The sequence below is a fragment of the Chelonoidis abingdonii genome, chromosome 21, assembly GCF_003597395.2.
Source record: "Chelonoidis abingdonii isolate Lonesome George chromosome 21, CheloAbing_2.0, whole genome shotgun sequence".
In the NCBI taxonomy this organism is placed as follows: domain Eukaryota; kingdom Metazoa; phylum Chordata; order Testudines; family Testudinidae; genus Chelonoidis; species Chelonoidis abingdonii.
In genome coordinates, this window is record NC_133789.1 from 8,089,862 (window position 1) to 8,105,523 (window position 15,662).

At 52.4% G+C, this 15,662-nt stretch overlaps 1 protein-coding gene across 2 annotated transcripts in view; it reads right to left on the minus strand.

Annotated features, from left to right (window-relative positions):
* Positions 1 to 710: 710 nt before the first annotated feature.
* SLC4A1 (solute carrier family 4 member 1 (Diego blood group)) overlaps positions 711 to 15,662 on the minus strand; it is a 47,291-nt gene continuing 32,339 nt past the window's right edge. The window contains exons 14-20 of one of the 2 annotated variants that reach the window (XM_032791549.2): positions 10,962 to 11,114; positions 9,325 to 9,417; positions 8,276 to 8,442; positions 7,344 to 7,597; positions 6,621 to 6,790; positions 5,537 to 5,710; positions 711 to 5,243 (exon numbers count right to left, since the gene is read on the minus strand). In XM_032791549.2, coding sequence (XP_032647440.1) covers positions 5,163 to 5,243; positions 5,537 to 5,710; positions 6,621 to 6,790; positions 7,344 to 7,597; positions 8,276 to 8,442; positions 9,325 to 9,417; positions 10,962 to 11,114 — 1,092 coding nt within the window. In that variant the 3' untranslated portion in view covers positions 711 to 5,162. The remainder of the gene's footprint in view (positions 5,244 to 5,536; positions 5,711 to 6,620; positions 6,791 to 7,343; positions 7,598 to 8,275; positions 8,443 to 9,324; positions 9,418 to 10,961; positions 11,115 to 15,662) is intronic. The other variant, XM_032791548.2, reaches the window with a different exon arrangement.

Here is a 15,662-nt window from a genome sequence, read left to right on the forward strand (position 1 = left end):
ACTGTATTGGCCAATCTCTCCTAATGCCATGACAGCTATACCAGTAAAACTGTGCTCTGTACGCAGGGTGACCAGATGTCCCAATTTTATAGGGACAGTCCCGACGTTTGGGGTTTTTTTTTTTCTCATATAGACGCCTATTACCCACTACCCCGTCCAGATTTTTCACCGTATCTGTACGGGTCTAGTTAAGCCCACCCCACATGAGCAAAACAAGCTAAACTCATAAAACAGCAGATTTGCTGGTACTGCTGCACTAGAAGTTCTAGCTGACACTGCTCTGTTGGTCAGGGATCACCCCTCTGCACTGAGCTACACTGGCAGAGGTCTGTAATGCAGACATAACCTAAGTCTGTGCCCAGTGCCCAGCACAACAGGGCCTTGATCTCATTTGGAGCCTGCAGGTGCTGCTATCAAGTAAATTACGTTGTGGTGTAGAAAATCCTACGATGGAGGGTCTGCAGCCCCAGAGAGCTGCCAGGGCCCCGGGAAGTTAGGAATTAAAGAAGGTGATTATCTTTGTGCAAGTATTAAACTGTTTTATTTGCACAGAATAAGCTCCTTGAGAATGAACTGTTTTTGTTCCTTGTTTTGTACAACACCTGGCCTGATTCCTGGCTGGAGTTTCTAGGAGCTATCGCAATACTGTTAATTTTTATTACAAATAAGAGAATCTGATGGTAAATGCAAAAAATTATTTTTTCTCCAGGTGGTTTTTTCATTCAAATTTATTTTTTATTTTTTTCAAAGCATCATACAGGGGGCATATTATTTTTAATTTCACGAAAAACAAAAGCATGCAACATTCTGTTTAGTTCTGACATACAGGTGACAAGGCTACAGAATAATCCCAACACAATATAGCTCAGGGTAGGTTTGGTTTGGGCCACACGGGCCAGACAACCATGGTCCCAATGAGGTACCGTGCAGGCCAGATTCTCACACTAAAGTCAGCTTCGTCATACGGTCCCTTTCTAGCCTTTTTGTTTTTTAACAAAGGGAAAAGCCTCCGCTCATGGTCTAATCAATGTTAAACAGACAGAATTCTGTCATGCGCACAGACGCACGATCTCTTTCGCACACGCAAATACAGTCCCACACATGATCACCATTTTCTCTTTCTCTCGCTCTCTCACACACACGCCGCTCAGTTCCAGATCTGGCTTGCATACTGCCACTGAGCCAACTGGGCTCACTTGCCACCTTACAGGGGTGTCTAAGTAACTAATTGCCTGTTCAAGAGGCCAAATGTAGAACCGAGAGCACCTTAGTTGAGCTTATCCAGTTTGAAAATCGGACTTACATTTAGTATCTCTTGCTACCAGATCCAGGCAGCAACAATCCTGCAAAACCCCTTTCCCTACGTGGAAAAGACTGTAACATGCACACACTCTAAGCCCTTTAGTGAGTTCCAGTCACATGATTTCAGCTCTGGGATCTTTGGGCCTGACTCCGGTTCCAAGCCAGTGTGACTCTTGATTTCAGTGACATTACACAGGGTGAAGCTGGAGTTACACAGAGCAGAATCAGACCCTTACTCTCATTCTTTTTTTTTAAAACACAATTCAATTCATGTCCAAGTGTCTCTTTTAAAAAATGTGCCAAAGATCCAGAATTCTTAGCGACTCCAGCATTTAATATATGAGGTAGGTGGTGCTGCCACATTCGCCTCACACCCTTACTTGTCCCCATGGAGGGGCTTCTCCTCCAAAGAGGACAATCCCCCATAGGCCATTTGAAAACAAGGGACCTGAGTCTCCATTTCCTTACCCAGTTTTATGCTTACATAGCTCTGCTGACTTCAGCAGTTATTCCCGCTTTAAACCAGAGGAAGGGAGAGGAGGGTCAGGACTGAGAACTATCGGCTGGAGTCTGCAAGGTGCTATCAGGAGTTGCTCAGCGTTTTGCATGGTCCAGCCCTATAAAGGAGGCACCATCTGGTTTAAAAAAAAAAAAATCATAGAGGATGTGATCCAACACCCAGCAAAGTCAATAGAGAGACTCCTGTTGGCTTCAGTGGGCTTTGGGTCAGGCTCATCATTTCTAAAGCACCAATTTCTTCTTTATGTTCCCAATAACCCCGGATATGATTCTGCCTGAAAGAATTTCCACCACTTATCCCTATTTATGCTCTTTTTTTGTTCTTTTGGTTTGGTTTTTGCATTTCACTCGCTTTTGAGACAATGTGAGCAAAATGCACAAATAGCCAACTCTTAGTTTAACCTCATTTCTGCTAGTCAATTTCACTTCCTGGTTCTCATGCCCTAGCAACTGGGCTCTGGGGTCAGCTTCTAATCTCACTTGCACTGGTAAAAATCCAGTTCATCTCCATTGATGTCAAAGGAGTTGCTCCAGATTTGTGTTGGTCTAACAGATCAGAATCTGGCTGGGTTGCAGTCACAGCAGGGGAATGTTTCAATGAAAATAAAATGGAATTTAAAAAAGTATATTAATATTAGTTTAAGAACAATAAAGTGGACATGGTGGTCCCTAAATCTGTCTCTACAACTATCCTTTAAAAAAGCCTTTCTAGACTATCAATTGGTACCCCCAACTTTCTGCAAGGGGGATCCTTGCAAGCACGCACATACACCCTTCCTCATCCCCTATCATTCTTTTACAAGGCAGAAGCACAATCAGTATATTTTTAAATACATTTTTAAAAAATAAATTACAAACATCCTGTATCACTAGTGTAAAAAATTCAGGTCATTTCAGCCACTTTTTTTTTTTTTCTTTCTTTTTTTGTTTTTTACATAGACTCTAACTACAAAAGCATCACAAAACTCTTTTTTTTAGATCTGTTTTATCATTATTTTCTTAATGCCAAATAGACAAATTTATCCTCTTCCTATTTACATACTGAATTCCCTGGGACAGACGACAAATTAATACAAACAAACGAAAACCAGCTGGGATCCCTGAAGTTAGTGAAGCGCTGATGACTTAGATCTGCTGAAGATTTGGCCTGAAGTCTTTATTCTACACTAACTAAATCATACAAACAAAGGTTGGGAAGCTTGTGATGTTTTGCAGACTGAAGGCCCGGTTCAGACCTGCCTTAGTCAGGTCTTACTAGCAGAGTTACAAGGATGCAAAATTGGAGGGGGGCACTCAGAAACGGGATCTTAGCACACTGAAGGGCTTGACTCTGGGCGGGATGCTGAGAAAGGGCAGAGCAGGTGCATTGCTCTGCACAGCTGGAAAAGGATCTGAACATGGGCTGGATTCCGTAAGGTGCTGAGCACCCTCGACTCACACTGTGCTTGTTGAAGGCTTTGAGCCCTTCTTGGGACATCCCACCCATGTCACTGTCCAGATGATTTTGCTGCAGTAAGGAAAAGCAGCACCTGTGTCAGGTTATATTAGGGATCCAATCCAGCGCTGGTGTAAGTGAACATGACTCTAGCGGGGCTCAGCGGCAGCTGCACCTGCTTACACCCCACAGCACTTGCCCCAAGGTCAGCGATGTTATATTGTGTTAGTCAGAGGGAGCCACATTCTGGGGGAATTGAACACAGCTTAGTAACATGGCAGCATGGGCCAGACTAAGGATTCAGCATCTGCCTGGAGCTAGCGGTCACTTTCCTTCCCTTCCCTGGGAGATCTATGGGACCTGGGGGTGAGGACATTGGAGCACCTGGGACTGGCTTCATGATTTAAACCCAGCCCTATACTGACTGCAAAGAGGTTCATTAAAGTAACTTGTTATAAGAGCTATTTATATGTCATCCATGATGACAGCGCAGAATTTTAACCCCCATCGCTCTTGTCCAGAGCTGGATACGGTGCCAGACACAGCCGCACTTTGCCTGCACGCAGGGGATCCCAGGGCCATCAGAGAACGCTTTGACCCCCTCCAGTAACAATTTTTTTCAGTCCTGGCTGCACAGTGAGCCCCGAACCAGAGGAGCCCGGTTCAGTTCCCAAGCAAGTGCCCCAGAGGCCATGGAAATGAATACAAAAGAGGATCATGAACAGCGCTCTGAGTCCTGTCTGAGAAGAGTCCTCAGACCAGTTAGCACCAAAGTTTGCCCGGGAAAGGGCTTGGAAGCTGGTGGGAGGGAAGGTCGTGGAGGATTCACCCCAGTCTCAGGCTCCTGGGCAAAACCTGCCTGACTTCCCCTCTCACCCATCCTCGCCCTCCCTGTGCAGAAGGCTGTAGGATGGATCCCAGGATCACTCGGCTAGCCCCATCCCTCCACCGTGGCAACCTGGATTCTGTTAGCCCGAAGCCACCCCGGATCAATGGGCACCAGCGATGTCTGTGATGCTGGTGATTCTCCCACTTCCCTGGCAAGCTTGTTCCTTCCCATCAGCACTGGTACCTGGTGCTCCATCATTTCCATGGTCTCAAGGCGATTCTAAAGGCTTTTCCTCACTTGCCTTCTTCCTTGGTCTCTTTTGGAGCCACCTTCTTCATCTGGGAGGAGAAGCAGCCCTTCCTAGCCGTCTTCTCCTGCTCTGGCTGAGTGCTCCCAGCTTTGCTGTGTATGCCCTGGGCTACATACACCAGCACCAGGGTCTGCAAAGAGCCCTGCCAGCGGGATTAACTCTTCAGTGGTCTGTAAAAAAAATAATCTAGCAGGATCTCATTACTACCCAGGAGCTGAGGCAAAGGGGAGCACCAGACCACTTGCACGCTGGGTGAGCAGATAAGAACCAAGATTCCCTCTTCCCCAGAGAGTCGGTGCTTTATCCCAGGTGGTGGATACAACTGATCAAGCCATAAAAAGAAAACAAAACAAAAAAAGAAATATATTCCTGGGTTACTTAGCTGCAGAACCAGTGCTGAGTGGAGTCCACATGTCAGGTTCCTGTCTCTAACAGTCTGGATGCAGCTTGGAAGCATGATTTGTCCTTAAGGTCTGGTTTCGAAGTCTTGTCAAGTTGCTTTGTGGTCCTACAGAATCTGAAGCGGATCTAATGCATGTGTATAGCTACATAGATTCCTTGGCGTGTGTATATGTGTGTGTGTGTGTGTGTGTGGGCATGTGTGAGTATGTGCCCACATGCATGTGTGCTTGTGCATGCAGTACACACACACACACACACACACACACACACACACTCATTTCTTTGAACCCAGACTCTGGGCTCTCTGAAAAGCCTGGGAAAGGAATCCTGTGTTCCTTATATGGAGGACACAAGGCAGCAGGTGCTCAGATCGGCATCTGCACTTCATGGTACACATCACGGCCTTCTGTCTCATCGAAGGTCACGTTGGCATCTTCTGCGTCCAGCTGGAAGGAAGCAGGGATACCATTAGGGCTCTCGTGGGATGGCGGGTAGGACGGAGAGAACCAGGAAGCCCTGACGGCCTGCCCAGTTGCGTGGCTATCTTCTCAGGGCATGGCAATGGGACTCACATCTTGGGTGCAGGAGAATGGGAATGGAAGATTAAGTGCTGTCCAGAAAGGAATTGGGACGCGCCCTCCTCTCTGATGATTCTCTATCAGGAAGTTGCTCTCCACCCCCATGTCCTCCCTTTACCCCTTGGAGCAAAGGCTTGGGATGCAGGCCAATGGATACCTACACACTTGAGTTCAATGTCACTGAAGATCTTGGGGAGCAGAAAGCGACGCAGGGGCACCGTCAGGATGAGGACGAAAGGCAACGCCAAGGAGGCCGGGGTGGACTTCACGGCCCACAGCGTGGCCAGGCACAAGATCTGGGTGAGCGTGAAGATGTGCATCCGCCAGGTCTTGACCTTAAAGGCAAAAGCCGGGGAGAATCAGAACTGCCCCAGTGGCTCTCACCCCTGAGACAGCACCCACCCCCCACATACTTGGGCAGAGCCGCGACCCACTTGATGCACAGGACCCCACGAATCAGCAGGAGAGTCTAGCACCAGGGGCAAGCACTTCCCCTCTCTGCATGCCCCACACTCAAGAACCATGCCCTGGAGAGGAATGGGGTGTCTCCCTGCTGCTCCCCAGACCTGGGGAAGCAGGGGGCATCTGCAGCCTTGGACTGGGGAGGTGAGGGTTTCTGGGGACAGGAGGAGAGGGGAAGGGTTTCCATGTGGGTGATCTGGAAAGGAAAGTCCCAAGTGGGAGAGGGAGGATCTTTCCTCCTTTCAGATAAGGCGGTGCTACGATCCCAGCAGCGGGCCTCGAGGCTGGCCTGGCCAATGCGCCGCCCTCTACCGCACGGTCACTTAGCACACAAGGGGCTGGCTCAGATCATGCCCTCTTACGCTCTACATTCAAACAGGAAGCGGCCACAGCCAGCCCCTGCAACACTTCTCCAGCCGCCAGGCCCTGTGTGGGGAGCTAGGTTCCATCGGGCCCTGTGGCCCCTGCCGGTTCAGGACTCAGAAGGGATCCAGGCACAGTTTGTTATGGCTTGTTAGGAACCCCCAAGCCCTGGGGCCTCCTGGGAAATTTTCCCTGTAGCCACATAAGCCTGCAGAGCTGCAACCAAATATGAGCTCAGGGTGAAACAGGCCAGAGCGGTGCAGCACCGACACCCCTCTTGCCTGCAATGCACCTGAGAGTGGAAAGCATGGGAGGACCTGTCCCCGCCACCCTTCCTCAGCTGGGAGAGCCTGTCCCACCCCACCCGGCCAAGGAAACCCCACCCCCCCACAATGAAGGAGAGAGGAGCAGCGCCCTCACCCGTGTGACATAGGGCTCGTCAGGGTGGTACTTGGATGGCATCAGCAGGAGGAAGATGCGGTCGTAGAGCTGGATCCCGTTCAAGGAGGTGACCCCCATGTAGAGGAAGATCCCAAAGAGCACAGCCAGCGGGATCAGCTTCAGGACGGGCTCCATGAGGATCGAGAGACCTGACGGGGAGAGAGGCGTCCCTGTGAGAACGGAGTGGCCTAGGAACGTCAGCTTGGCTGGAGGGCGAGCGCTTCCTTCAAGAGCCAGCTACAGAGCTGCCGAAAGCCCAGGCCGGGCCTCAGGGCCAGCACCGGCCCAGCGTTCCTCTGCATTGTCCCGTTTCTCACATTCGTAGGGAAAGGCCCCAAGAGACGCCTTGTAAGCCACAGAAGAGGCTGCAGGAAAGCGAGTCTCCTTTGCCCCCCACCAGCATCACCCTCATCCCTGCCCTGGCAAGTTCTCGCCACAGCCAGTCCGTTCTTGGCTGCTTGCTTGAGAGGGAGGCCATCCGTGGCTGTAGTTTTTGCACTGCAGATGCTGGTCCTGCTAGGAACTGGGCCACGACCCATTGGAAACCATCTCCACAAACACAGCCATGCTCACCGCCCACAGGGGCTGAATCTGAACAAGCCACCTAGAGGGGCTGTGCTCCATTGTCCTATTCCCAGCCCGCTTGAGCCATCCAGGTTGCTGGGATGGTGCCCTCCTGAAAGCCCATTTAGAAGGACTCACCTACAAGGACAGACACCAGAAGCCCACTGATCCTCTGCTCCTTGACCTCCTGGACTTGGGGCTTCTCCCCAGGGATGGTGGTCTTGGCCATCACCGTCAGGGCATTGGCGTGACTGATGGTCCTCACCGTGGTGGCACTGAGCCAGGGCATGCCAAAGAGCGCGGCAATGCCTCCCATGCTGACAATCAACAGCAGGTCCAGATGGAAGCCTGAGCCCTTCACCAGCTTCCTCTCGGGCTTGCTCACAATCAACCTGGGGGAGAGGGTGAAATAGCATCCACTGTAATCCAAGGACTGGGCCCATCCGTCCCTCCTCCCCTTGCCAGCCTCCCTGCTCTCACCTCCCCCTGAAGCAGCAGAAGAGAGGACAACCCTTCCTATCCTCAGATCTGCAGAGGGATGGATGGAGCCCCCTCGGTCTTTTCAGCAGCCCCCACGGGCTCTTCTCTTTCTTTTCTTCTGCCGCTCCGTCCCTTCTTTTCTTCCTCTTTCCTATCCCTTCCTCCTCTCCCGTTACTTTCTCTGCGGTGTCTCCATCTCTCCACCACTCCTGTTCGCAGCCTCAATCTCCAGGTCTCCCTATCCCTCTCCCCCCACTCCAGTCCCTTATGTCAGAGGTTCTCAACCTTTTTTTTTCTGAGGCCCTGCCCCAACACACTATAAAAACTCCATGGCCCACCTGTGCCACAACAATTGGCTTTCTGCATATAAAATCCAGAGCCAGCTTAGGGCAGTTGCAAGCAGGATGGTTGCCCAGGGCTCCACGCCACAGGGGACCCTTCGGCTTCAGCTCTGGGTGGCGGGACTTGGGGGCACCAGGCTTCAGCCCCATGTGGTCGGGCTTCAGCTTTCTGCTTTAGGGCCCAACAAATCTAATGCCAGAGCTGCTTGGTGGACCCCCTGGGACTCTGACTGGGAACCACGGCCTTACGTTGTGATCTGTGACTCCAGGAAAATGAGGATAAAGACCAAGAGGGCAGGAAGGGCAGCACCAAACATCATCCAGATTGGGAAGTCTCTGTTTTCCCCCATTGGATGGATGAACCATCCCCGAGCAGTCGTATTGGAGACCTCGAGGCCTTTAGGAACGCTAAGTTTCTGGAAGAGAGATGGAGAGAGATGAATGATCCAAATGCCCGAATCCAGAGCCAGGCAGTGGCAGAAGGGACAGAGCACCTGGGAGTCTGCAGCAGAGGGTGAACTTGGGCACAGCGCCCTGAGAGGTCACCAGCATGGAGGGCTCCAAAGTGGAGACTTCTCTAATGCCTTTCATCTGAGGACCAAAACGCACCCTGCGGAACAGTTCATTAATGCAACCTCATTAGCTCTGCCCTTGGAGGTTGGTACCAAGAGGTGAAATGACTCGCCGATGATCACATGGCCAGTTGGCGGCAGACATAGGAATAGAACCCAGAAGTCCTCACTCCCAGTCTCCTGCTGTAGCCATGAGGGCCTGGTCTACACTAAAAATTTAGGTCAGCATAGATCTGTCAGTCAGGGGCTTGAAAAATCTACCACCTACCCCCCTGAGCACTATAGCTATGTTGACCTACGCAGACGCAGCAAGGTTGACAGAAAACCGCTTCTGTAGATCTACCTATCATTGTTCAGGGAGGTGTTGTTCCCACAGCACTGGAGAAAACCCTTCTGTTCCTGTAGGCTGTGTCTACACAACGGGGTTATCCCAGCATAGCAGCGGAGCTGGAGCTATGCTGGTATAGCCCCCCCTCCATCATACTCCTTTCTTAGACACAGGCTTAGAAGCCAGGAGTCCTGAGGGCCAGTCTCCTGCTCTAACTAGTAGCCTGCCCACTGTCCACCATCAGTGAAGTCCGCAAAGTGGATGGAAGGAGCGACACATCCAGATGTGAGATTGTGAGCATTCTCAGGACAATACCGACACTCACGCCGAGTCTCGCCCGTTCAAAAAGCCATGGCTGCATGCATTGGTGCACCCGTCCCCCTTATCCGCTCCCTCACCTGGGTTTCTGTGGTGTCCTTGAGGAAGAAGTCAGCCAGCGCCATGATGAAGATGGCAATGGGGACTCCAAAGTCACCAATCACACGCCGGAGCTAGGGAAAAACAGCTATATGAATCCAACAACCACCACGTTGCTGCTGGGGGCAGGGGCTGGGATACAGGGCATTTCACCTCTGGGGGGCACTGGTTCCAATCTGCCCCCAGGCATGGGGGGACTGGCTCGCCCAGAGGGGCCTAGGAGATGGTACGCACTTCCTTGAGACTAATCTGGGAGCAGCTCAAGGGGGCTGGCTGGCTCACAGTGGGTTTAGGAATGGGTCTTGGGGGGCTTTTGCCTGTAGGTTCAGCCCAAGCTGATGAACTGGCGGCACTAGGGAATGGAATAATGACCCTTTCATCTCGAGGTCAGGGGTTCAGATCTGATAAATCCTCCTTTGCCTGCACCTATCTGGTGGGGGACCCTGGCGACTACTACCCAAGCCCTGGCTATGACTTGCTGGGAAGGCAGCCTGCATGTCCCTGCTGATGAAAACCAGGCAGGAGGGAAGTACTCGGTGTGAGAGGGGTCTGTGAGTGGAGTCCCTCAGGAAGGAGATCAGAGAGCTGCAGGAGGAGGCGGCTTGTCTATGTAGCATCCAGGAGCATGAGGACCATGGAGATGTCTGGGATGGAGCATGCTGGTCAACTACGGATGAGTGCAGAAGCACCGGAAGAGGGAGGGGAACTGGCAGCTCTGGGAGAGGGAGACAGAGACTGGCTGTTCTCGGGTATGAGGCAGTGCACCACCTTCCACCCAGCTCCATCGTCTGTCGAGGTGAAGAATCAGCCCATGCTGTACTGCGACAGGAGGTGAGAAGCAGACCCCATGTGCAGAGGAGGAGCCATTCGCCCCCCAGGCTCCAAGGGGAGTGGACGCATCCATCTGCAGACCTGACCCAGGGCCTCTGTGAACTTTTAAGCATCTCTGGCGGCTGTCCGGCAGCCTGGGTGAAATGGGCGTGGTGGGTCTCAGAGCCGTGCCCTGATCCCAGGACATACCCCGGCTCAGCTTCCTGGCTGGCAGGCTGAGCAGAGAGGCTGAGGACTGAATGGGGCCTGGGCTGCGACTCATGGGTGGAGGATACAGACAGGCACCCTGGAGATTGCCATGGAAACGTACGGCTGGGGATGACTGCAGGTGGCGAGCTGGCATGGCTGCAGTGAATACGATCTCCCCAGCAGCATGGCTGCACTAGGGAGAGACCTGACATCACCGATGCCCATCTCCTGACCACAAAGGCTCCATGCCACTTTAAACCCAAACCTGCATGGATAGTCCCAAATCCTGTCTCCTCCCAAGCCGCTGGGCTGGGCACAGCAGGGACTCTGGGGCGAGGGAGGGATCCTTCCCGTCTGGTGATGGAGTCTCTCTGCAAACCGACACTAGAAGTGCAGAGGGGGGGCATCAGGTGTAACCCACTCCTCAGGTTAAGAAGTCCCAGCTGTGGCCTTGGTCTTCAGGCCAAGTCTCAGTGACTTTTAGCACTGGAAGTCCCAGGTTCCAGCCCCACAGTTGGCCAATGGGGGTGAGTGGGGCTCCCCCAGGGGTCGTATGAAGGATCCACTGCAGGAGGCCAGGCCGCGTGATGAGACCCACCTTGCCGGGCAGGAAGGCGCTGTTCTTGAACTTGCGCAGGAAGAAGGCGATGAAGAAAGTGCCGGCCATGAGGACCAGGGAGAGCAGGGCTGTGTTGGGTTTCGGTTCGTCGGTCAACTTGTAAACCTTCCGCAGGGGGTGCTTCTGGAAGATCTGTGGAGGGAGCCGGTGGGTCAGGGAGGCAGGACGGAGAGCAGGTGGCAATAGCAGGATGGCCCGGAGTCCATTTGTCTAGAGGCCCCCCCCAAGCCCTACTCCCCCTTCAGCCCATCCATAGGGGCAGCGGCACCCTCCCCTTCCAGGGCTCTGTGCCAACAGCATCTTCCTCACTGCCAGGAAAGGGCAGGGGAGTATCAGTGCCACCCAGTGGCAGGGTTGGGTTATTCTCAGGTCATGAGCCATTTGGGGCATAAACCCCAGCCCCTCTTTTCTGCCTAGATCAAACACTGTCAGCACCCCGACTTCTGGGCATCCCCGGGGGATGGCTCACAGGCTCCAAGTTCTCTTGATCGCCGTGGGATTGCGATGCAGGGGAGGGGAGCTGTTCCAGACAGTCAGTGGGTGTGGGAAGGGCTTGACGGGGGAAAGAAGGGGAAGTGAAATCCCAAAGGAAGAGGCATGAGAGATATTGGACTCTCCCTGCTTGACCTGCTTTCGCTGCCCCAGTGGCAGGGATGAGATCCCGCAGCCGCCGAGGAAACAGGAGGCTGTTATGGTATGGGGGCGGGGAGGGGACTCCAAGCAGAGGGAGGGTGTAGAGTGGGGTCCCATTCCCATGCCTCCCCTGCACCTGCCGCCCCTGGCTCCCTCTACCCCACCCCAGCCTTTTCCGGGGTTTTATTCCAGGAGCCCATTCCTCCCCCAGCGTTAAAGGAGCCCAACAGAGCAGAGCAGAGCGTGGCTCAGGGCCCAGCTGCACTGTCCCAGGTTCAGTGCTGCTGCTGGCATCCCCTATACCTCTCGTGGGCTGGCCACCTGCCAGCTGGCTGCGTTCTGTGATCCGCGCCTAAACGCAGCACGGGCAGCCGCAGACAGCATCAGACTTAGGAGGAAAAATCAAACGCCCAGCTGGGGTTTCCAAATAACCCTCCTCCTCCAAATGCTGTTGAAATTCAACTGGAGTTGGGCACCTAACTCCCCTGGGCCCATCGAAAATCCCAGCTGTTACGTACACTGGGCATAGCTAAATGGTGACCAAGAGAGGGGGCTTAATACCTATCTCCGTGCACCTGTAGGGCCAGAACGCACGGAAGGGAGGGGCTGGTGGGAATAGGGGGTAACTAGGAAGGATGAGGTGAAACTGACCAATGTTACCAGGAAACCCTTCCTGACAGCGAGCTCCCTAAGTCTGTGGAATTGCCACCCTCTGGGAAGTGGGGGAGCCCCATTGTGTGGGCTGATTAAAGCCAGCCCTGGAGAATGCAGGGCCAGAGATAATCGTGTCCCAGTAAGGAGGGTGGCCTAGCTGTGTCCCTCTACCGTCTGTAGGGCGCTCTGATGCACAGCTGCATTGTGCTGCTGCTTGTGTCTTAGGAGCACTCCTCTCAAGCCTTTCGGGCCATGGGAACGCAGAGGGAAGGGCAGCAGCTGGCAGCGTGGAAGGATGGAAAAGGGGCGTTATTTTTAGCATCAATATCCTTCTTGTTTCTTTTGAAACAAAGCTCCAGTGAGTAGGAAACCAAAGGGGGCAGCTGATGGCTGTGAGTGAGCCCGTGTGTGGGTTTGTGTGTGTCACTATGTGTCCATGTGCTCTGTGTGTGTGTCTGTGTGTGTGATTGTGACTGTGCCCATCTGACTGACTGAGAGTGGTAGGTGTCTGTGTGTGTCCATGTGATGTGTGTTTGTCTCTGTGTGTCCAGGTGATGTGCGTGTGTGTCTGTGTGTTGTGTGACTGTGCCCATCTGAGTGTCTGAGAGTGGTGGGTATCTGTTTGATTTGTCTGTGTGTGTCCGGATGATGTGTGTGTGTCTATGTCTCCAGGTGATGTGTGTGCGTGTGCGCGTGCACACGCATTTGTTGTGTGACTGTGACTGTGCCCATCTGACTGTCTGAGTGTGGTGGGTATCTGCATGATTTGTCTGTGTGTCTATGTGCTGTGTGTGTGTCTCTATTTGTCCAGGTGATGTGTGTGTGTCCATGTGTTCTGTGACTGTGTCCATCTGTCTCTGAGTTGTGCAATTTCTCTGTGTGATATGTGTGTGTGTAAATGTGAAAAGAGCCTCCTATCTGGGAATCAGCCATGGTCTCAGGGGGCATCCAACAAGGACAAGCTGCCACAGCTGGCTCCCTCTCTTCCCCTGCCCGCTGCGCTTTCCAGCCATCGCCGGCTCTGCCCAAACAGACGGAGAAGCCTGATCTCAGGCCCGTCAGCTGTGAAGAACCAGCTGCTGTGGGGTGGGAAGTTCTGAGACCTTGGGGCACTTGGCTTCTCTGGAGCCCCAATAAATTCCTGGTCGGGGCGGGGGTGTCTCCCACAGCATAAACGGGAGCTGGGGTTTATACATTGCAGCCAAGAACTAGCATCCCTGGGAGAAACAAAGGCACAGAATGGCGGCGGAGGAGCTTATCAGATGGGCTCCATCTCCATCTCTCGCCTAGTTCCCCCTCTTGTATCTTTCTCTCTCCCTCATTCGCTCACTGTTGCTCTCTCTCTCTCTCTCTCTGGATTTCTATGGAAACCGTATCTATGTGACCTCACTTCCTGTGATGAAATTATTTTTTTGAATGGGTCAGTAAAATGTGGCAAAGATGCCAGCAAAGCTTCATAGAATATCAGGGTTGGAAGGGACCTCAGGAGATCATCTAGTCCAACCCCCTGCTCAAAGCAGGGCCAATTCCCAACTAAATCATCCAGGTGCAGGGTTTCAAAAAGGGCTTCTCTAGAGCAGGAAAACAAGCAGTCACTTAGCGCCTGCAGCCGGCAATTACCGTCCCAGTTAACGACGTGACCGAGAGGCTAGAGTGATCACAGCCAGCTAACGTGGTTAAACACGACTAGCGCTGTCTACACAAGGCAGTAAGCTGTTTTGGTGATGACATGTTGGCTGGCATGCGTAAAAAGCCCCTGACTACATGCAAATACCAGGCAACCATATGCATATATGCTCCACAGACACTACCAGCATGCCAGTCTGTTACACACCCATACGCCCAGACCTTATACACGAATCCATTACATACTCATGCATGCAATCTGCAAACACATTACGCACATACCCACAGCCATGTTGTAGCCACACAGTCACATCCGGGTCTGTTACACATCCCTAGAGACGTGCGCATCCCTCCACCCACCCACCCATAGACAGACCCAGCAATCACAAGTAATCCTGTCCACCAACACAATTGTTACAAGGAGGAGGGAGAAGAATTGTTCTTCTTAACCTCTCAGGATAGGACAAGAAGCAATGGGTTTAAATTGCAGCAAGGGCGGTTTAGGTTGGACATCAGGAAAAATTTCCTAACTGTCAGGATGGTTAAACACTGGAATAAATTGCCTAGGGAGGTTGTGGAATCTCCATCATTGGGGATTTTTAAGAGCAGGTTAGACAAACACTGTCAGAGATGGTCTAGATATTACTATGTGATAGACCCAGGCCAGCTGGGAACAGCAGAGTAGTCGAAGGGAGATGTACTGGCCACTGGATAAGCAGTTTTCTGTTCCCTGAGTGACCACAGCAGGGGCTGCTCCAGGATGATGAGAACATCTGACTCCAATTAACCTGCTAAGAGTCAGGTGAGGCTGTTAAGCACCTGACTCTAATTAAGGCCCCTCTGATGCTATAAAAGGGCTCACTCCAGCCAGGCCAAGGGGGAGTCAGAGGAGAGGAAGTGTGAGTGTGGGAAACTGGGATCAAGAGCTGTGCAAGAAGCTGAGAGTGAGCAGGGATACTGCTGGAGGACCAAGAAGTACAAGCGTTATCAGACATCAGGAGGAAGGTCCGATGGTGAGGACAAAGAAGGTGTTGGGAGGAGGCCATGGGGAAGTAGCCCAGGGAGCTGTCACTGTTGCACAGCTGTACCAGGAGGCACTCTAGACAGCTGTAGTCTGCAGGGCCCTGGGCTGGAACCCAGAGTAGAGGGTGGGCCCAGGTTCCCCCCAAACCTAACTCCTGATCAAACACAGGAGGAATTGACTTGCCCTGTGGCTTCTACCAGAGGGGAAGGTCTCTGGGCTGTTTCTTGACCCATAGGGTGAATCTGTGAGGTGAGCAAATCTGCCAATAAGCACAGGATCCACCAAGGTAGAGGAGGAACTTTGTCACAACTTAAGCCTGCCCTGGATGCAGGAGACTGGACTAGATGACCTCCTGAAGTCCCTTCCAGTCCTATGATGCTATGAATTATATCCATGCATGTGTGTAACTCCACCCCAAATCACACAACCATGCACCCCATCCCATATTTCACACGTGCACAATTAGCCATTCACCTACGCACTAGTGCAAAACTGCAACAGCTTCTCAACACAGCTGGAATCACATATGGCTTATGTGCGTGCGTGCGCACACACACATGACACATGCAGACATTCCCCAGTCCCACCTGAACTCACTCGTATGGACCCTATTGCCAACACAAGCTCCTTATCCACTCAGTCTCACACTCATGCACAAACACGTGTAATGAATGTAAACATCATCTCCTATCCCATGCACTAGTTGTGCATATTGCCTGATGCACATCGCCCATGTGACACAC